General features: G+C 33.8%; 1 protein-coding gene across 9 annotated transcripts in view; it reads right to left on the bottom strand.

The window, feature by feature from the left end:
* The window catches only part of kek2 (leucine-rich repeat, immunoglobulin-like domain-containing kekkon 2 protein), a 562,599-nt gene that overhangs the window by 43,260 nt on the left and 497,250 nt on the right, over positions 1-22,089 (bottom strand). For 8 of the 9 annotated variants that reach the window (XM_074133670.1, XM_074133666.1, XM_074133668.1 and 5 more), the window contains one exon: positions 967-10,269. In XM_074133670.1, coding sequence (XP_073989771.1) covers positions 7,881-9,992 — 2,112 coding nt within the window. In that variant the 5' untranslated portion in view covers positions 9,993-10,269 and the 3' untranslated portion in view covers positions 967-7,880. Of the gene's footprint in view, positions 1-966; positions 10,270-22,089 lie in introns of those variants that run through there. The other variant, XR_012460208.1, reaches the window with a different exon arrangement.

Below are 22,089 nucleotides of genomic sequence, written 5' to 3'. Positions count from 1 at the left end.
TCCAAACTCGACTTGAACCACAAACTGACAATTTACAAGACTCTGTTAAGACCCATATGGACATACGGAGCAGAAGTGTGGGGCTCAACCAAACCAGAGGGTAAACTCCATATGCCTGCAGACACAGTCTAAAATCCTACGGAAAATCCTGAATGCACCATACTACATTTCTAACCTTACCATACACACTGACCTTCATATTCCTTTCGTCACTGACCTAATAAAGTCTCGCTACCGTAAATTTCACAGCCTCCTAGCTCTCCATCCTAATCCTCTTGTCCAACAACTCTCCTCTCTAAACCTTCCAGACAATCCTCCTCGTCGACTGAAGCGAAAATGGCCTAGAGATCTGTTGTGATTAAATCATCGTGAAGGAGTTTCGCTAGTGGGTGATTGCTCCAACCATGACTTTTCAAGAGAACTGAACCAATAAGATCAGATTTACTTGGTGCAACAATTGTTGCAGTTGTAAATATAAAAATAAAGTGGAAAAAAAAAAAAAATTAAACAAAGTTTAAAGTAATTTTTGTAATGTTTAAGTATATTATTGTAAGGCAACAATTCCACGGATGGTCTTTTGGACCCCAGTGTATGTTATGTCTTTTATTATGTTCAAGAATAAAATTACTTTTGTATTTATTGTTTTTACTTAAAATAAAAGGCTTTATTATTATTTTTTTTTTTTTTTTTGCGCATCAACAGCTGAGGTTATTAGCACCCGGAGCTTTTTCCAGTGCACTGCCGGCCTCCGGACAGTGTTCTCTCGATACAGACAACACTGTCCATCACCGGACAGTGAGCTGTAAGAAGCGCCTAGGAAGAGAAAATCTAAGGGTCAGCTGCTGGATTCGAACCCGGGACCTCCGCGTGGGAGTCCAGTATGCTAACCTCATAGCTAATCCCTTCCCTTTATTATTATTATTATTATTAAAAATTGAAAGGAATAAAAACAAAAAAAAATACTAATCAAGAGACAAATTCTCACTTTTATTTATACCAAACATAACCAACATGTTGAAACTATTTACAATAAAATAGAGATATGGTTAAACTAAATTCTACATCAATATATTAATTCTCTCCATTCAAAATACAAGAATATAATATTTACAATGAAAAAACTTACAATATTTTCAAACCATTGTTGTTTATTAAATTAAATAAAAAAACAAACAAAACAAAACAAGAAACCAACAAGACAAAACAAAACAAAACAAGAAAGAAACAAGACAAAACAAAACAAGAAAGAAACAAAACAAAACAAAAAAAGAAAGAAACAAGACAAAACAAAATTTTTTTTTTTTTTTTCATTTTATTAATAATAGTTTATTTTTTTTTTGTTTTGAAAATTATTTCTTACTAATTATTTCTTTTTTTCATTTATATATTTACAATTTCAAAATTTAATTTTAATAATCTATTTTGTGAAATCCAAATACAGTTAACATCAGGATTTCTTTTCCTCTGGATTATTTTTTTTTTTTTTTGAGCCTTTCCTGAAAAAAATGCAATTAATGACTTTTTTTCATAATGATAAACAAATATATTCATTTTCCTTATGTCATAGTATTTGCATACTGTAAATGTTTTTTTATTCCCACTTTTATATGTTAAACATACACCATTCATAATAAAGGCCATTCATTTTTACAAGTTCACAAATTTATTTTGAATTGATTTTTTTTAAACTTTATTATGTACAATATTACATGAGTATCTTCTTTAGTTTTTTAGTTTTTCCTTTTTTTTCTTTTTTTTTTTATTAAAAAAGCTTGTAACGTATATTTTCAATAATTTACAAGAATTGTTCACTTTATCTTTTATAGAATTTATTACTTTTATTAATTTATTTTTTTATATAACATTTATTATTAATAATTCATAAACTACTGACAATTTTTTGTTTTGTTTTCCCGTTAATAAACAATAAATAAAAATTCCTATCTATTGTTTATGTATTTACACAATATATCCTACAACAATAAAAATACAGTTTTGCACATTGTAAGTTACATTTACATTTTTTTTTTTTTTTTTGAAAAAATTAAATCAATATTTACATATTTATTATATACACATAAATAAGACAAATTTATATACTGTTCAGACAATAGAATAACAAGAACGATAGCCGTTTCTAGTAGCAATTTCCTCTTTGACAACTGGATGTAATTAATTAAAAATTTACGAATTATGTTCTTTATTTCATAAAATATCCCTGCTCTTGGAATAAATTAATTTTTAAGGGCGAAATATTAAATTTAGAAATTTAATATTGTTTTCAAAAATTAAGACCTGGCAGCCAATAAAATTAACATTCAATAAATTACTCTGTGATAGAATATTTATTTTGATGGGTAATTTTTAGAATTGTTAGAAATATAAACAACAGAAATATAGGGAAGGGATTAGCTATGAGGTTAGCATACTGGACTCCCACGCGGAGGTCCCGGGTTCGAATCCAGCAGCTGACCCTTAGATTTTCTCTTCCTAGGCGCTTCTTACAGCTCACTGTCCGGTGATGGACAGTGTTGTCTGTAACGAGAGAACACTGTCCGGGAGGCCGGCAGTGCACTGGAAAAAGATCCGGGGCACTAATGACCTCAGCTGTTGATGCGCAAAAAAAAAAAAAAAAAAATATGCGATTCCATTTGGCAAGCCATTGCCGTTGCAGATATGATGAAAACTTTTCAGTTACCAAACAATTTCTGCCTATTTTACGCACAACCAGATAAAATGGGACTTTATTTTTGCCTTAGGAAACATCTGTCACGTTGTGTCTGGACAAAATAATTTTTATTGGCTTATCTAGTACAAGATATAACTGACAAATCATTTGATTGTTCTTATTTGTGGCAAACAAATTAATCTTTAAAAATCAAGGATTGTATTAAAATAATTTAAAATGGATTTAGGGTGAAGGGACCAGTAATTGACTGCTTAAGAAAAAATTCGAGTTTAAGGTAGAATAACTTCCGTTATTTTGGCTCCAGGTGTAGGTTGTAAAATTGTACCGCTCCAGTAGGATGTATTTTATTTTATTAATATTTTAAAAGCAGTAAATTCGATCTTTATGTCAACCAAAAATGATTTTTTTTGGAAGTATGTCAATGACCCAGTAATTGACATACCGAATTTTCGGTGGAACCAGTGTTTGACATGGGGTGGGACCAGTAATTGACATACAAATATATTCATGAAACGACATAAGATATGCATTCAAAATCACTTTTAAATCTAAATAAATCACTTAAATCACCTAAATCACTTTTTCAATTGGGTTTATAACAAAAATCGGTCTTATTCATAATTAATTACAATCAGTTTTTAAATAGACAAACCTAAATAATCTAATATTTTTCAACATTACGCTATTTTATACAGTTTTTGACGACCAACCCTTACACCACTGTCCTACTGGACAGTTTTAATTAAGTCCCCAAGCCAAGACAGGTAATTTGAATAACAGCCCTTACTTTCAATAGTACCAAGGAGATATTAGCTAACATACTTGTTAGATCGTACACAATGTCTGTCGGCTCGCTTTTATCTCTTTCTCTCAACTCTTCCGCTCTCTTATCCTTTCAAGTTTCCGCTAAATATTTTGTTACCTAAACCTCTTTTTGGGAATTTTTTTTTGGTTCTCACTTTACCAAACTCTCTACTTCCGATTAGACTATGTGGTCACATCCTTGTTTTATCCATTCCGCCTATAACGTTGCTACTGATGGCATCTACGCGTCCTTGGGTTCGAGTTGTTGGTGCTTTCTAGTGAACAAAATTTCTCCTACGCTTCCCTTCTTTTGGAGCGCTTCGCTAATATTTTCCACAATCTGTGCTGCCAGTGTCATTTGCTTCGAAACCAAACTATCTGAATGTAATTCATTCTTATTTTCTGCATCTAAACAGTATTTGGTTGTTTATTATTACTGAGTTACCTCTTGGGCTCATGTATAAATACACTGGGCACGTTCATTGCGTCCCGCCTCAGGTTGTAAGCATTCGCACTTACAACAGTAATAAATAAATGAAACATCAATGAAAAAAAAACTAGATTAAAAAGTAAGAAATGTGTAACATCACTAAGTCACCAACTTCTCCACTTATGTTTAATTTCGCACCTGGTACTTCTCTTGAGGGAGCTTCATTTTTCCCCTGGCCGTTTTATTTGATGGAATTCTATGGTTCAGCCATTTCCTCCCTTTCTTCTTTGGCATGTGGCAAGGACCCAAAACTGAGGGAGAATGAGAGATTTTCAAACTCCGATAAGTGGGCGTCGTTTTTATCAGTCACGTTGGCCTCGTGAAACTGTTCGGCGATCTCGACTATTCCAGTTTGTTGTTCATACATTGTTGTTCTCTACAGAATAATCATTCTGCATGCCCTCTTGAAATAAGGCGTACATTTGCTAATTCATTAATTTAAACATATTTTGTTGGAAGTTTTACTATTTATTTTATGTTGCCGATTTTTATCAATGATTTTATTTTACAATGTATTGAATTTTTAATTATAATAAAATTTACCAACCTATCTTACCATTTTCCCAGGAAGTCAATCACTGGTCTTAAACAAAAAAGCTGTATGACTAGTAATTGACATACATGTCAATTACTGGGCAGATTGCCGTTTCAAGGACCAGTGATTGACAGCCCCATTTTAATCCTCAATGCTTCTTATAATTAAAAAAAAAACTACATAAATGAAATCTACAAGTAATACTAATTATAACAGAACATTGATAACCTCACGAATATATGAACAAATAAACGAAAAATAAGAAAAAAGAAAAATTATTTTCTTATCAATCCTCCTTAGCAACGGCTTGTTTTTTCCTTGATTTTGAACTTTTTACACAAATAACCTTCCACTGATACCAAGGAACCTTCCAATAATTAATATTTTTCTGGAACTGCTGCCCAAAGGCTTCTCAATAACGAAATTGAAAGAATCACCACTAAAAACGGCACATATCCCTTATAATACCAGTTTATTTCTGGTATGTCAATTACTGGTGCCCAGTCAATTACTGGTCCCTTCACCCTAATTCTTGATTAATTTTTGAGATCTGTCAAACAGAACTCTGTTTTCAAGAATTTAACCAAATAATTAAACTGCTAAAACCAATTGAATTTTAAATTAAGCTTAACATCGTCTAACTTACAAAATCCATTGAAAACTGAATCAACTATTGTTCAAATTTGTTGAACTGCTAGACAAGACTTCTATCACCGTATTTTAACGTAAATGGAGTGCTAGTTCTGAACCCAAAGGTACGGGAAATTTCTTACTAAATGTCCAAACCAGTCTTAGGTAAACTAACTCATTAACTAACTTTGTAGAATCTGACAGCCAACCAAGTTGCCTAGATGTCAAAGAAAATTAAGACTATGGCATTAATTGTCCTCTTAAAAGCTCTGTCTGAATGATGCAGCCAGAGATTAATACATGGTAGTGCACCAATGCATCCCGTTCCATCAGACTTCCAGCACTTCAGACAGTGAGAACCTCATAGAATCATAAGCCTACAATAATTACATGATTATTAACTTCTGCTATGATGTTTTTTTTGAAGTGATCCTATTGCTTAAATTAATTTGCGAAAACATTCTCAGAAATAATCTAATTGTGAAAGTGATTTTATTCTGTTCTAAATGAAATGAGAAAAATTAATGCAATAACTTCTCAAATCAAAACTACCCAAAAAAAAAAAAATAAACTCGAGCGTCTCTGCTATTAGTTTCAGTTAGTTTTAGTATCAGTTTTATTTTTATTGAGTATCACCTTATAAACAAAAATCTTTTTCTGTTTGGGCAGCTCAATTGACGAGCATTTGGGTGTTACTGGAGTTGGAATCTAATTTTCAGTTCCAGTAAGATCGAGAAAGAACCAAATTCGACAGGTTACTTATTCCTCTTTAAGGTCAACATGGTTGAAAAGCTCTCAACTTGTAAAGTAAACAATTAATAATTTAACTGCCAAAAAGTTACTACAATTAAACAAAATATGAAATTCTTTAAAGCGATTTTTTTATTTTAATTTATTTGTAAAGTTACACCAGCGCTAGACACGCTATAAGTAACAGTGACAATAACTGACATCGAACTAACTAATTGAGGGGAGAAGTTACCCAGCGATAACACTCCCTAAGTCATCTCTAGAATTAGCTACTCTCCTCGGAAGAGAGAAACTCGCGAGGCCACTGACGTTTTAGTCGTCTGGGAGGATGATCTGGATGGTGATGAGATGATAAGTGGTGTACAAAAGGATTGGAATGACAGTGTAAGTTCTGATGAAAACTTTTATAGCGAGTTCTTGCAACCTAAACCTACAAACCAGGAATTTCCAGGTCTGTGTGGATAGTTAGATTTGAAACGCAAAAATGGAGCCGTTAACGATAGTGAGGAGAATTTTAGACTGAAGCGATTGAATTCGTTGAAGATTGGAGCGTTTCGTTGAACCCCACAGTTCAATACCAGTACGTCCAGGTGGGTTTTAGTATGGAATTGTAAATCAGTCGTTTTTTGTTAAGTGAAAGTTTTGAACGTTGGTCTAGTAGTCTTTTAAGTAGTCGATAACGCCTGTTGACTTCAGTTCGTTTAAGTCGTGTGTGCTGGGTTCCAAGTCAGTCTCTTGTCTAAATACAGCCCAAGTTAACGGACAACATTGGCAGGAGGAATTGGAATTGAGTCATAGAAGATCGGAGGAAGAGTGATGCGGCGGAGAGTGAAAGTAATATTTTGAGATTTTGTTTCATTTAACTTGATTTTCCATTTTTTTTAAACCATTCCTCAAGAGAAAAGAGATGAGTTTGAAGGTTTCTGTGTGAAGTTACCGGATCAATGTGAGGAGAAAGTATAGCGGTATCATCTGCATATGTTAGAAGGACAGTTTCAGGATGGATTGGTATGTCTGCAGTGTATATAACATATAGGATAGGTCCTTAGATGTTTCCTTGAGGAACACCCGCTTCAATACGATGTTTAGCTGAAAACGATGTCCCGATTTGAATTTGAAAATGACGATCAGACAAATAGGACTTCAAGATGAGGAAGTGAGTAAACGGAAGAATGCCTTTGAGTTTCCAGAGCAAGCGCGGGTGCCAAACCCGATCGAAGGCTTGTGTAAAGCGATTTAGTTGGCACTTATTTCTGTAAACATTTTCTGAAAGTACTGAAAATTAATTTGAGATTTTCCTGTGGAATTATTAAATTTAATTACATTCCTTTAGTCAGAGAATAATTGTTACTTAAAATACTTCGTTTGTTTTTGTTTTTTTGAGCAGTGCATAAATGAAAACTAGTCTGAGCTATTCAAAATTATTCCATTTTGTTTAATTCACATTCTAAGTGCCATTCAGTTGATGAAATCATTCATAATTAAAATTTAGTGCATACAAATAAAATAAATATAATTTTACACTCGCATCCTTTAAAAAATATATAAATATATTATTTACAGTCATAAAAACTAAATTTAAATTCTGATAGTCTCAGATTATTGATTACATTCATAAGTTGTAATACATATTGTTTGAGCACATTCTCAAAATCTTCCACAAGCCCTGGGAGAGAAGGTTACCCTGATAAATTCATATTAATCCCATCCCAACCGACAACTCAATCCACAATTTATTTTAGCGAATTAAATGACTGTCAGAAAGTTACTCTTTTTTTTAAAACTCCATGTTCGGTTTTATTTACATTGTACAATTTTTAGTAGTCCTTAATTCACTGGAAAGGAATGGTTGATACATTTAGTTTTATTGGGGTTTTTTACTTTTGGGATTTCCTAAAGACTGAATCACTTCTTTTTTTTTAAGATTGAAGACTTTAGGTTCTGTTATGGTGAAGATGCTGGGCTTGTGGGTTACTCGCTCGTCAGTTGTCAGCAGCATCGGCCGCCTCACCTTCATATCCTTCATCAGGACTTTCTGTCAACACTGGAGGCTCTTCACGTATAGGATTACTTGGGGCTTGTTCACATTCAGATGTCTGTGCGGCCACACTTTGTGTTCTCAAACTGTCTAAATTTGATTCTGGCCACTGGGCCGCAGCATCTTTTGGATCACTTTTATAGCCGGCTGGCGGAGATATGAAAGGATCTTGTTGAAAACATGGATATACAACCGCTTGTGGTTGTGCTGAACAAGGATAACCTTCGGCTGTATATCTTACGTCGGGCGGATTGTAAGGTTCGTATGGTGATGAAGCGCTGGTTTTACCAACAAATTCAGCTTCTCTAGAAAATCTAGCGCCACCAGTCTGTCTAGATTTATGCGGTAATGTACGATAAAATGAGGCTGGTGGCATCATCACTGGAAATGGTCCAGGCATTTTTGGCAGGCCATAGTCAACTGGATAACCATCTGAATCAATAAACTTCCCAGGAGATAGGTGTACATCAGCTGTTAAGTGTTTGGGAAAATTGTCGCTCCTTGGTAGTGTTCCGCCGGTCCATTTTTTGTCCGTTTCAGTTTCAACTAAATTCTCTTTAGGCGGACGCCAGTCTTTACTGTTTGCATCATTTATCAAATCAGGATTTTGTTCTGGAAATGTTTGCGGCACAATGGGCTGGGTAAATTTCAAATTGTTTGGTATCACCAGTACCCCTGGGCCAGTTTGAAAGGCCATTATCTCCTGGCCCAAAACTGCGCCATTCAATTTTGGTAGTTGCACAGTGGCACCAATTCGAGTGATATGATCACTATCTCTAACCACTGGGGTTTTATCGGTGACTTGTTGCTGTTGCATCGCAGCTACTTTGCTACGATCTTTCTTGCGTTTTCTCCTTTTCTGGCGTCGGCATTGAACAAAACACAGAGCTATACAGATTACTCCCAATATCGCAATCACTGATGTGGCCGTCGATATAACGACAAAATACTCGTAAGGAAAAACGGTTAATCCAATTACTGGTTCCTCTTTAAGTATGATCCTCACTGTATAATTCGAATGTGACTTTCCCGCTTGATTCTCAGCAATGCACACAAAAGTGCCGTTATCTTCAACATTAGCATTGAATATAAATAGTTCTGATGTTTTATCAAAAGTGCCTTCTTCGACGAAATAATATAAATGTAGACCAGGAGCAACTGTTGAATCATTTTGCAGGATGTTGCCTTGGTACCACCAGGACACTTTTGCTTCTGGTATCGAAGAAACTCGGCACAATAATGATGTATTCTGACCTTCGCCAATTTCCAAATACAGCGTAGTTGGCGTAACATCCGGCAGACATGCCAAGTCTTCGCTTTCCAAATTCTTCACTTCAACTCCTTTTAGTCTTGACGGAGTTGCACATGTTGGTTCGATGGTATGTGGAATGTTATATTTTAATAGCCATTGCCTTAAATCGATCAATTTACAGTCACACTGCCATGGATTGTGATGTAAATCGATTCCATGTAGGCTAATAGGTAAAATATTATTACCAATTATGTATTTAATTTTGTTATTATCAAGTTTAAGCCATTCTAAACTTGATAAACCGTCAAAAGCCTCATCTTCAATGGTTTCGGTGTCACATTTGCTTAGTTCAAGATTAGTTAAAAATGGTAATTTATGAAATGAATTAGCTTTTATAATACGAATTGGATTTCCATTTAAGGCTAGCCTCATTAATGATGGATAGTCCTTGAATGTATCCGACGGGACGGAAGAAATTGAATTGTCACTTAGGTCTAGTTCAACCAGGTTTGTCAAACCTTTAAATGCACTCTCTTCAATATGCTTAATCCTACATCTGGACAAATAAATTTTTTGTAAATTTATAAGACCCATCCTCTCAAAACGTGCTCTCAGTAGTCTATCTAGATTATTGCCAGCAAAATCTAAAACTTGTGTACCATGGTCTATACCAGATGGCAGAGTGATTAAACTTTTATTAATACATTCAACGGTCTGCTTACCACCTTTCCATTTACAGATACAAGATGTGGGGCAAGCCCAGCAATGGGCCAGCCCCATAATTATTAACATGATCACAAACATGGCGTCCTATCTAGTCATTATGTCGCCACCTCCACTATAATCCAGTCTTTTTATTACCTGTTTGTGATTACTCATGGTATGGGAAAAACAGTTAAAATATATTGAATTTGAAAAATCATTGATTGCATTTATTTACATGATGCAATTCTTTTTAGAGTTTGTCGCTTCTCACTAAGATTTCAGTTGTTTTCAACACCATCCCCATCTTCTGTCTTGCTAGAGATGAAATCCAGTTGCCGTGATAATCCAGTACTTGAAATGCCAAAACTCAAGGAACCTAAAACAAAAAAAAAATGAAAATGTACGTATTAAAGAGAGAGAATATTTTAAATATGAAAACAATCAGATCAAAACAGATAACAATTTGGAGCTGGAGGACTCGTATTCCACTTTCTGACAATTTGTCCATTTTTTAGCGAACACAGAATTAAATGTTTTAAGCAAACACTCTGACCAATGAAGTATTATTACTGGAATGTATTAATAGGAAAGAATGCAAACCGTCAATAAAATATTGCATTCACCTGAACAGTAAATTTAATATAGATTAAATAAAATATTGCATTCACCTGAACAGTAAATTTAATATAGATTAAATAAAATATTGCATTCACCTGAACAGTAAATTTAATATAGATTAAATAAAATATTGCATTCACCTGAACAGTAAATTTAATATATATTAAATAAAATATTGCATTCACCTGAACAGTAAATTTAATATAGATTAAATAAAATATTGCATTCACCTGAACAGTAAATTTATTATAGATTAAATAAAATATTAATACATTTTTTTAAAAAATAGAATCAAATATAGATCGTAAGACGGTGGTTAGTTTTAATTATACAGATTTTATATGCGTGGGTATTCTTTACAAAAGTTATTTTAAAGACTCTTTTTCTTTTGTAAAGATTTAGTTTTTGAACATATGTATATGTTGAATTATTCACTTAATAATTATCCTGAGATAATAATAATAATTATTATTATTCTTTATATCTTTTTATTATTTTATCGCAAAATTTAATCTAATTTCAGAAGTGCTAAGGCTACAAAAAAAATAACTGTGGCTGTGTCATGGACAAGGTGACCGTGTGTTGTACGTGAATACGTTTACGTAAAGGGTTATATTTTTTATATAAAATATTTTTATTTATGTATTTAGGATGAAATCAAGGAAACAAATCGACGATCGAACACAATCTATGCCTATACAGTCCGTTGTCGATGTAGAAGCGATTTCATCATCCACTTGCATAATTTCAACCGCCCCAGCTGCAGAGATGTACTGACACCGTCGTTGATCCGCTCGGCCGCATTCATTCTTTTACGTTCCCGGCACAGCCTGACTCGGTCATATGGTGTTTTATTATTACCATTCGATTGTTCTTGAGAAGTTCTTTCCAACCGTATATGATCTCTGTATTTGGTTATTGGCTTTTCGAAGCCTATAGGCCGACATTATATATTTTTTTATTCTAACACCTTATCATATTAACTGTCACTATTTTACACTAATGTTTTAAGTACAATCGAGAGATTGTGACGACACCTAACGATTAAAACTTAAACGAACATCGTAGCTTCTCCGAGTCAAAAGTTATGCTAATTGCAAATCTCGATAAGCAGCAAAATGATCTCAAAATGGCGGCGCTTTCCCCTCTACCGCGCGCGATGCGTCACAGTCCTCGCTTATTGTAATGAATTCTTTGATTCTTTAGCTATCTAGTGGTCTAATTTAATTTTGGATGTAGACGATAGATTCGAAACTATAATGCCAAACTGTATCCCCCCCGATTTTGTTATCATTAGGTTTTTTGGATTGCCTCCATATGATAGCAAATTTAAAGACGTATTCACGTCAAAAATCAATTTAATAAAATAATTGTGTTTCAATTCGATAAGTTCGGCCTGAGTATCAAAAAAACAAAGTTCGTCGTATTTTTTACATGTTCTTCGATAAAGTTAACTTTTCCAACCAGTTCATAAGTAACTTTTGGAGAGTGAAGTCCTTCTCTGTTTGATATAAATGATGAATGAATCAAACTAATTACACTGATTAATTATAAGTCTTGAATTCAAAACGTGGAGTGATAATTGTAATGAGAGAAATGATTTTTAACTTGGACAAACATAAACAAAAAAATGCACTGTCCAATTGTATCTGGTTACAGCGTGTGCAACATACTGATGAGTGTAAAAGATATGTATACAAATATTAAATACAAAATACTGAAAAAAAAAAAACGTTATTTTAATTAAAATTTCAATTTAGTTAATATCAGTGAACAATTTTTTATTTCAAATTGAATTTAATATATATTTCTTTGTTCTGTTGTTAGGGCCGAAGAGGTGGATAGTATCGACTATATTATTTATTATTTCATTTTCAAATATTCGTACAATGGAAATAATAAAACGTAAAGACTCTGATAACCAATACAGTTGATGCGCCCGGAATAAACGAAAAAAAATATGGAAGGTAACGTAAAATAAAAACATGAAGAATTTGCTGTTGTTCATAGGTTGCAAGTATTGGGGCCACTGCAAATCGAAAACAATGGATACGTTACCAAGATTTGGTTCACTGCAAATTGAAAACAATGAATTCAATTACCAGAGTGAGTCCACTGCCAATAGTAAACAATTTAAATTATTTATTTATTTTAAAGATAGCCTTCATCTTTATTACAGCACTGAAATGGTTTAAGGGAACTGCCACTAATAAATGGGTTGTTACGACAATAAGCAGGCTGAGAGCGAACCACGCGGTGTGCGGATCGTATCTACACAGGATCAACAAAAGGTCCTCTCCTCTTTGCGTAGATTGCAATGAGGAGGAGGATTTCAAACATGTAATAATGATATGTCCACGTTATGTGGTAGAAAGGAAACGCATGTTTGACGATATATACAGGTATTTAGATGCACCATTTCGCTACGAAGACATTATATTCTCCACCAACATTTATGTGCTTAAGTCGATAGCAGAGCTAGCAATGAAATATGAATGTATTTAAAAGCTATAGCCGAATTAGTATGAATGGAAGAAAATGCTTAGAGAAGGATTACGTGATTTTAATTTTGGTTAAGCTCGTAGAAGGATGGTAGGAGCACAGAGTGCTGCTCCATCCATTAGCAGTAGTTTATGTAAATAGTGGTATATAGTAAAGGGATGAATGAGTGAAGCGAATGTATCTATAAGTAAGAATGGAGAGTGAGTGATATTCTAGTGATAAGCACCTAGATGATGCTGGCTGTATGGCGGAAGCCAATGCCAAAAAATAAAAATAAAATAAAAAATAAATAAATAAAAATAGTTTAATTAAAATTTTTGGGGCGTGTGGGGAAAAGACATATATAATAAAATAAATTTCAATAACTTTATGATATGCTTGTAAATTTGCTTTTTTTATAGACCTCACACCCACCTGATGATGACCTATTAATAAGAAAAGCGACATCTGAAAGCAAATGAGGATAAAGAATATCAGCATGGAGATGCTAGGAGGACATTTCTGTGAGAATGCAATGTGAAGACTGGTATGACGTGAATTTCAGAAGAATGACGCAATAGATTAATGTCTGTAATTCACTTTCAATCCGCTAGGGAGGATTTTGCATTTTTGGTGTCAGTGTGTTTATTATTTGCACCCGATCGAGAGTGAATCCACTTATCAAAGTTCTTAACTTAACTTCAACACCATCATCATGTTGCATCCCTGATGCTAATTGTAAATACAATCAAATGAAAATTGATATGTATACAAATATTAAAAACAAAAGTGTTCAAGAAGTTTTATGAAGTTTAAATGATAATTAGTCATCTAACCGGATCACAAATAGGCGCCCGACTTTACAAATCATGTTCAATAATTGTTGCAGACCTGGATGGACGTTTCTAGTGCTAGTGCGCCCTAAATTTAATCCTAAAGCTAGCAACTGAGATATTTGTTAGTTCAGAATCCCTTATATCCATTTCTGGCACTATGATCCTACGAAAACGGGATCCCAATTAATTCCAGACTTACAATGAAGTACCATTTTTTTATCGGCATGATTTTTATTTATACATTCATTGTTTCATTGACTCAATTATTCTCTTCGGTTTTTCTAATACATTCTTTGGGGAGAGCTAAAAACAATTAAAGTGTATTTCTTAAGAATTAAAAAAAAAGTAGCGAATTCATTAAGTTCATTTTATAAAATGAATAATTACCAGAATTCATTAGTAATATATCATACTGGAATTCTAATATTTCGCTTTTTCATTATAAAACTTTTCATTAATAAGTAAGTGTTCCTTCTAAAACAGTTGGTCTTTACTGATAATGTTTTTTACTGCAAGAAATCCGTTTATTTCAAAATTTAATTTACTTCTAGTTATACTGTAAGTAGTTTAAAGTGTAAATGAAATTCAGAAATATCTGATTACAGTACATAAAAGATTGCCCTAGTGAATTGTAAATTGACAAATTGTAATTTTATCAGTTCAAATGAATTTACTGATGGTGCAAAATACTCTTTAACTACAATAATTGTACTAAATTGTAGTTGTTATAGTTTGTATCATGGTTACTAAGTGATTATGTTTCTCAGTGAAGACTTTATTAATAATAGTCGACGATCTTAGCAATGTTTTTTCGAAATATTGTTATGATTAGCCGATAATCAGTGAGCACAAATGATGAATGATGTAAAAAACACAATGAAATTAGACAATGCGAAATTGAGGTATTTCTCATTTTAAGAATATATAAACATTGCTGTTTACAAAGATTTTTTTTTTTTTTTTTGTTAAATTTATTTTGTTATACTGTATACAATGAGTAAATATGGAGAGAGTGATGAACTGGTGCGGGAGGAGAGAAACTACCCAGCGGTAGCACTCTCTACAGGAGAGAGGAGAGTGTGAGGAGGAGAAAGTGATGAACTGGTGCAGGAGGAGAGAAACTACCCAGCGGTAGCACTTTCTATAGGAGAGAGGAGAGTGTGAGGAGGAGAGAGTGATGAACTGGTGCGGGAGGAGAGCAGGAGGAGAGAAACTACCCAGCGGTAGCACTTTCTATAGGAGAGAGGAGAGTGTGAGGAGGAGAGAGTGATGAACTGTTGCGGGAGGAGAGCAGGAGGAGAGAAACTACCCAGCGGTAGTACTCTCTATAGGAGAGAGGAGAGATAGGAGAATAATGGCGTTTAGGCCTTCAAACTACAAGGAAGTCGCGGGGCCACTGGCGATTCAGTCGGCGAGGAGTATTGTTAGGGATGTCAGAGGAAGCGAGAGACAGTACAAGAGGATTAGAGCAAGTAGAGAGAGCAGTATGGAATTTTCGATATTTAGTCTTGGCGAGTTGGTGTACGAAGGGAATGTTGAGGTCGGTGTGAAGGGTGAGGTTAGTCACGTAGAAAGGAGCTATCTGTCGGAGGAGTTTTGACTGAAATGTCTCTGTACAGTCCGTATGTCTGTAGGTTTGGCTGATCCCCATAGCTCTAGTCCGAAAGTCCACATAGCTATATATTAAGCGTTTGAATTCAATGGGCAATTTGGAGCGTTGTCCAAGAAGTCTGTAGAGCAGTTTCGCACGTTTTGTCATTGCTTGTCTATTAAGTCTAATGTGTGGGTTTCACGTGAGTCGTTTGTCTATGTAGAACCCAAGGTAGCGCACCAGATCTGTACAAGGAAGAGGATTGTTGTTGAAGAGGACAGGTGGACAGGAGCCCCGCCTGAGAGTAAACGTGGCATGTTGGCATTTCTGTCGGTTCATTTTAATCCTCCACTTCTTTGCCCAGGATTCTATTTTATGTAAGTGTGTCTGTAACTTGTACGAAGCTGATGTAGGATGTGTACTTGTAGCTAGTATGGCTGTGCCGTCTGCATATGTACAGAGTAGTGTAGAGGGTTGTACAGGTATGTCTGATGTGTATACTGTGTAGAGAACGGGGCCAAGTATACTCCCCTGCGGCACTCCCGCCTCCACTGTCGAGAAAGAAGAGATTGCTGAGCCAGTGCTGACTTGAAAGAATCTATCTGAAAGATAGGAGCGGTAAATGAAAGAGTAAAATCAATAAATTGAGGTGAAATTTTTTGTTAGTTTTACATCTCTGGCAGTAAACGGATTTCTGATTTTCGTGAAGATTTTGAGATTATGTGTGATCATCTTTAGGCTCGATTGATCTGCAAAGAATTTGCGAGCAAAAGAGCTCCCACACAAACCTTGACAGTTGCTTTTATTTATTATTTAAAAACTTTTAATGTATTTCTTCTTTATTATCTATCACAAAAGTAATTTAATTAGTCATGACGTAAACAACATAATTAATTTACCTATAATTAGGAAGAAACATCTGCCATCATTATAATTCTCAAGTGCCTTATTAACGTTTTAAAATTTTAGGTTAATCAATACAGAATAATCGCTCAGATCGGACTAGCGTTGTACTGATTTTTTATTTTATTTTATTTTTTATTACTAGAGAGAAGTTTAAATTTTCAATAGTGAATCTTGTTATCCTGGAGCCAGTGAAGAAAATACGCATTATAGTGGCTGTCATTTACTTGACTGTTCTCTGTACATATAATGGTTTAAGAAATAAATATATAAATCGACGAGTAAAAATGAAACTTAAATGGCAATATGAGAATTTTTAAAAAGTTCAGAAAAATGTAATTAAACGTATTTTTTAACAAATAAATCAAAGACTAGCTTCTAAAAAGTAATTTCGCTGATGGCTAGCTAATTATCTAGACTCATCAAGAACGAAAAGTTATTTAAAGCATTAAAGTTAATAATCTGATCGAGTATTAAGAGAAGATCAAAAAGCATATAGAAGCCGGGGGGCTTTGCTAGGATTGAGTTAAGTCTTACTTGGAGTTTTGAAGAGGAAATTTCTCTGGAAGATATTTTATCCCATGAGGCTGGATAACAAATGGAGAATAGGTCCCAATCAGGTGCTTCAGGAACAGGCATTGAGAGTGGAGAATAGAAGACAAAAAAAAGAAAAGAAAAAAGAAAAATTCCTTTCAAGAGGCTGTTCTCGATGGCTTTCCTGTTCCTAGGAGAAGAATTGGAAGTCCCGAATGCATCGGCTGGATGAAGTTGAGCAAGACCACAGGGAATTGGTGGGAGACAGATGGCCCCGGGAAAGAGAGGAATGGTTGTGAAGAGGTAAGAGCTTCCGTTGGCTTGTAATGCCTGCAAAGAAGGATGTACAGTCTTTAACTTTTTTACTTGGGCTCGTTTCTAAGGAAACAATTTGGTTACAATTGAACTTTTAGCCCTACAAAAGTTTGAATTGTTTTGAAAAGATCGATAATTTTTGAATCAAATTAAAAGCATATTGTGCGGTTGAACTACTAATCACCTTTTACATTTCAAAATTTTCCACAAAAGTAAACTCTACATGAATATATAGGTTTCGTGCCCGTAAATTGTTAAACACAGGTTTCAAGATTGGCGAGGAATCGGTCAAATAAAAAACAAATTCGTCTTCTTGCCAACGTTTCGAAAAATATATTGACTTCTTCAGGGCCTGGATGTTGTACCAGCATCAGTATGATTGTAAGACAAAAAAAAGACGACAATTCCACCGCTCTACTTAGACACCACATGGACAACAAATACAATTTTGACTTTCAGAATGTGACAGTACTCGATAGAGGAAAAAACCAGTATAAGCGAAATTTTCTTGAAATGTGCCACATAGTAAAACAGAACAATACAGTTAACTTTAGGACAGACACGTCGAATTTGGCCAACTGCTACAATTTTATTATTAAAAAATAAATAGATATCCAAATTTTGCACATAATTATTGCTGGGTTTTGTTAAATTTACTTCTAATCTTTTGGTTATTTGTTATTTAGTTCATAAGGGTTATTTGGTTTCTCCTGTGTTTTGGGTTTAACGGTTTTTGTTATTTAAAGAAATTCCCCAATATTTTATTGTATTTACTCTTTTGTTGTAATTAGTCTATTGTGTCTGTCCCATTGTAATTACCAAAATTCCCGTGTAAGTCCCGCTATAGCTGTATATATAAGTACACCTGCTTCTCCAGTTCTGGTTCTTAGTTTCTGTAACTCAACCAAACCCGCATAGTTTCAATAATTATAAAGAATTTATTGTATTGTACTGTTTATTTTTGTATTACTTATTTTTACTGATTTTCTTTGTTACTGACTCTGTAAATTGTTTTGTATTTGTAATATCCCTGAAGAAGACAATATATTTGTCGAAACGTTGGCAAAAAGACGAGTTGTTTTATTTTACTGATTTCTCGCCAATCTTCAATTCCTAAGTAAATTCTATATTTCAATTTAAATTAACAAAAAAGAGAAAATACTCAGAAATAAATTCTGGATTAGGTTAGCGATGGAATGGGACAGAGGTATGCCGACAACAGCAGCAAGAAAAAAAGTTGGTAGCACTCCAAATAAGAGATTTAGGTCATATAGATTCAACCATTAGGAGGACCTCAACTTAAAAGACAACCTTGAGAACTGGAGGAGAAAATTGGGTTTTTCACACCAGCTTTCTAAAATATAAGAGCTAAAGTTTTCTTTTGTTTAATAAAATATTAATTATTTATGAAAAAGTTCAGTATAGGAAAACGATTTTTTTCTGCAACCATGTAGGGAAGTTCTCATTACTCAATTAAAATCAGCTGTGTAATGCCCAACTTCCCACACTAGTGGGGGGAAATTCCCATTAGTGTCACTTTCCGCACAAGTGAGTGGAAAAACTTTATTGTGCTTCCTTGATATAAGAAGTTTTGTTATTAACATAAATATTTTCTGTAAAACTCTAATAAGCTTATTTAAATTTATTTTATTTAAATAATTAAAAAACGAATATTAAAAAATAAAATAAAAAATGAAAGGAATATAGAAATAAAAATAATACTTTAATAAATAATTAGATATTTTTAATTATAACAGTTAAAAAGGTTATAGTGTTACCTTATAGAAATTTAAAATGGATTCTAGTGATGCCTGTTTAGAAAACACTCCTCCATCAATAAAAGAAACAGCAGAAAATGTAATAAGTAATGTAAATACGTAAGTAATGTAAATAATTGTAATATAACAATAAATGTTTATAATAAATAAATTACTTTTTGTAGACTGTAAAAATGAAACTTTTAATTTTATTAGTTAATAAATGGTTGCAGAAAAAATATAATATTTAACTCTAGTGTAAAGTATTTTCCTCACACTCGGCAATTTGCACTTGCACTCGCATCGCATCGCTCGCTCGTGCGTGCAAACCCTGCCTCGCGTGAGGAAAAGTACTACTTTCCACACTTGTTAAATAAATAACTATTCTTAATTCCATGTCGTAAAAAAGGTGAGGTTTAATTAGGAGAGCGTTGGAAGAAGCTCAGAAATGATTCAATATAATTTATTTTGGTTGGCACGTCACCTGGTAAGACAGGAGCCAATCTAACTTAGGCAGTCTTTGGCATTTTAATTTCAGACTGACAACAGTAGAGTTAGGCCTTTTTTTCTTTCTACAGTAGTAGGAAGGGTAGACTTCTTTTCGTTTGGTTGTTATCTCTCCAGAGAAGGAAGTTAGATTTGTAATTAGGAGGAAAGAGAAATAGAGTTTACTGTGGTCGAGATGATGCTAGCCAAGGTAATAGTGAAAGGAGAATGAAAGACTTGTGATGTAAGAGGCTAAGGATCAAGAGCCTCCAGAGCAGAGAAGGTGGGTAGTAAAGTAGAAGGTCGATGGAAAAGGAGACTAACTTTTAATGGCATTCACTGTTTGGTAGGAAAGGAAAAAAGAAGTAGAACTTGGGCACGGTAGGGAATTTTTCCCAAGAAGAAGAAGAAGAACTGAAAGATGTAGCAAAGTGGTTTTTGTGTGACAGTGTATTGGTTCTTTGTAACTGGCGGCAAAGTTTTATCTGGCTCTAGCCGGCGGGTGTGGAAATGTCGCTCAATGGTGTGCACTAGGTACCGCTTATCATTGGGTCGCCCCTACCCTAGCACTTCCGCCTTCACTGTCTAACTAAACATACTGCAGGCGCAGGCGGTGATAAATACTAGCACCAGAGAATGTAACGGCAGAATGCAGAGGTTTTGGCGACATGCTTCCATTCTAACTGATACACTCGGTAATTTATGCCTTCTCCATATCAGACACATCTACATGCTGACAAATGATTTACTAATATAAATATAATCCATATTTGTATCCAAACCACTGATACCACAACTTTCTTCCAGATCACTACCACCTAACATTTCTGGTCGTCTTAAGAGTCAGTGGCTTCTCGATCTTCTTTTTGACGTCATCGTGTCCATAGATAGTAAAATGCTGTTGAAGAGTTATCACTGGGTAACATCTCTACACTGAGTATGTTGTAGCCATTGTATATTATTATCCTTCACCAAATTCCTCGTAACTCACCAGGTTATCTTGTACGATTGGAGACTGTAAGGATTCATCATTATGCTATAGTTAAATCAGCTCTTAACCTGATGTTAAAAATTGTAAACATTAATTCTCAGAACTATTCTAAATTGTGTCTTTCTCAGTTAGTTTTATTTAATGATAAATCTAATAATAGACTAAAGTATAATTGGTATTCACAACGGTCAAATTTATTTCTGAATGTAAATCTAGAAAATGTAAAAGATTTGGTATCCTTTATAAAATAACTAGCTGTACCCGTTCATACGTTGCTGTGTTTAACAAAAAGGCAGTTTTGATACCTCAAACATAATTTATTAATGACCAAATGTATACAATACATCGAAATGAAAATTAACAATAAAATTATCCCTACTTCAGAGTACAGTAGTGTCCTTGCAAAGGTAGCATTTCTACATAATGTGAAAAATTCAGTTAATGTTGTTGGCGGTGGTGACATTGCTCTTGCACGTACATTTTCTGATGTAAAATACACACGCTGTCCATTTTCTGCTAAATGAACAACCGTTGGACATCGCTCATGAATGGAAAATGATAAAATACGCCATACAGCCTCATTGCTACTTATGTAGCGTCCCAGTTGATATTGGGTGACTTCATCGTTAGCTGCAGTTGTATTTTCCTCTCCAAACACTGCCATATCGCTTCCTTTGTTCACATATTTGCAAATATATTTTATAGCTTTCACTGGATTGCAGTACTCAGCAATTATGTGTGCGTTATACGTTTTTAGTAGTAATGGAGAATATGGTTACACTTTTAACAAATATTACTAATTAAATGTTATTTTGATATTTTTGGGATATTTATTCGGGAGCACCTAGAACCCCAACTCTGATTTTAATAAAACTTTGCAAAAACCTTCCCGGGGATATACCTAATAATTTCCCAAATTTTCACGGCGATTGGATGTATGGTTTTTGAATCTATCGAGTACAAACAAACAAACAGACACACATTCATTTTTATATATATAGATAAGTCCTAAGTTCGCACGCTGTTAGAGAAGTATAAAGAATGTTTAATTTCCATGGATTATAAAAAAATGTTATAAACAATATTACCAAAAACTGTTATCTTAATAAACAAATAATACAACCATATCTTAATAACTAATTATCATATCATATAATTAGAATATTCCTTCAATTCAGAATGTCCAGGACCTTATGTACTGAAGTTTACTGTTAAAAATATTATATTAAAATAGATTCAAATAAAGTATGGTTTGTAATGGAGGTCAGCGTGAGAATATCGTTTATTTGTTTTTAGAATGTCCTGCATATAACCATTTATAGGCAAAGTTTAAACCTTGACAACAATTTAGCGAGAGAAATGGAAAGATTAGCTAATGATTACTCTCATAGAAACATTCACAGTGTACAAAATTGTTAAAAATATACTAATGTTACGGTCATTTCTGTTAAATGAGTAATGTTTGAATTTAATTGTACGTTAGTTCTTTATTATATTGTTTGTATCTTTTGTACCAAGTTGTATGCATTGTTGTAGTTTATATATAATTGATTATGATAATGATAATGATGAAACCAACTCCTTTTGTTACAGGTTTAGAACCTATAAAACAAATAAAAAATATAATAATAATATTATTATCCTTGTTGCTTACAACGCAATAAATTCATTGCGCAAAAATAAA

Source organism: Rhodnius prolixus, unplaced genomic scaffold, assembly GCF_049639745.1.
Source record: "Rhodnius prolixus isolate KJV_2025 unplaced genomic scaffold, Rpr scaffold_10, whole genome shotgun sequence".
In the NCBI taxonomy this organism is placed as follows: domain Eukaryota; kingdom Metazoa; phylum Arthropoda; class Insecta; order Hemiptera; family Reduviidae; genus Rhodnius; species Rhodnius prolixus.
The sequence above is the reverse complement of the archived record's forward strand: the minus strand, read 5'-3'. Positions and strand labels throughout refer to the sequence as shown.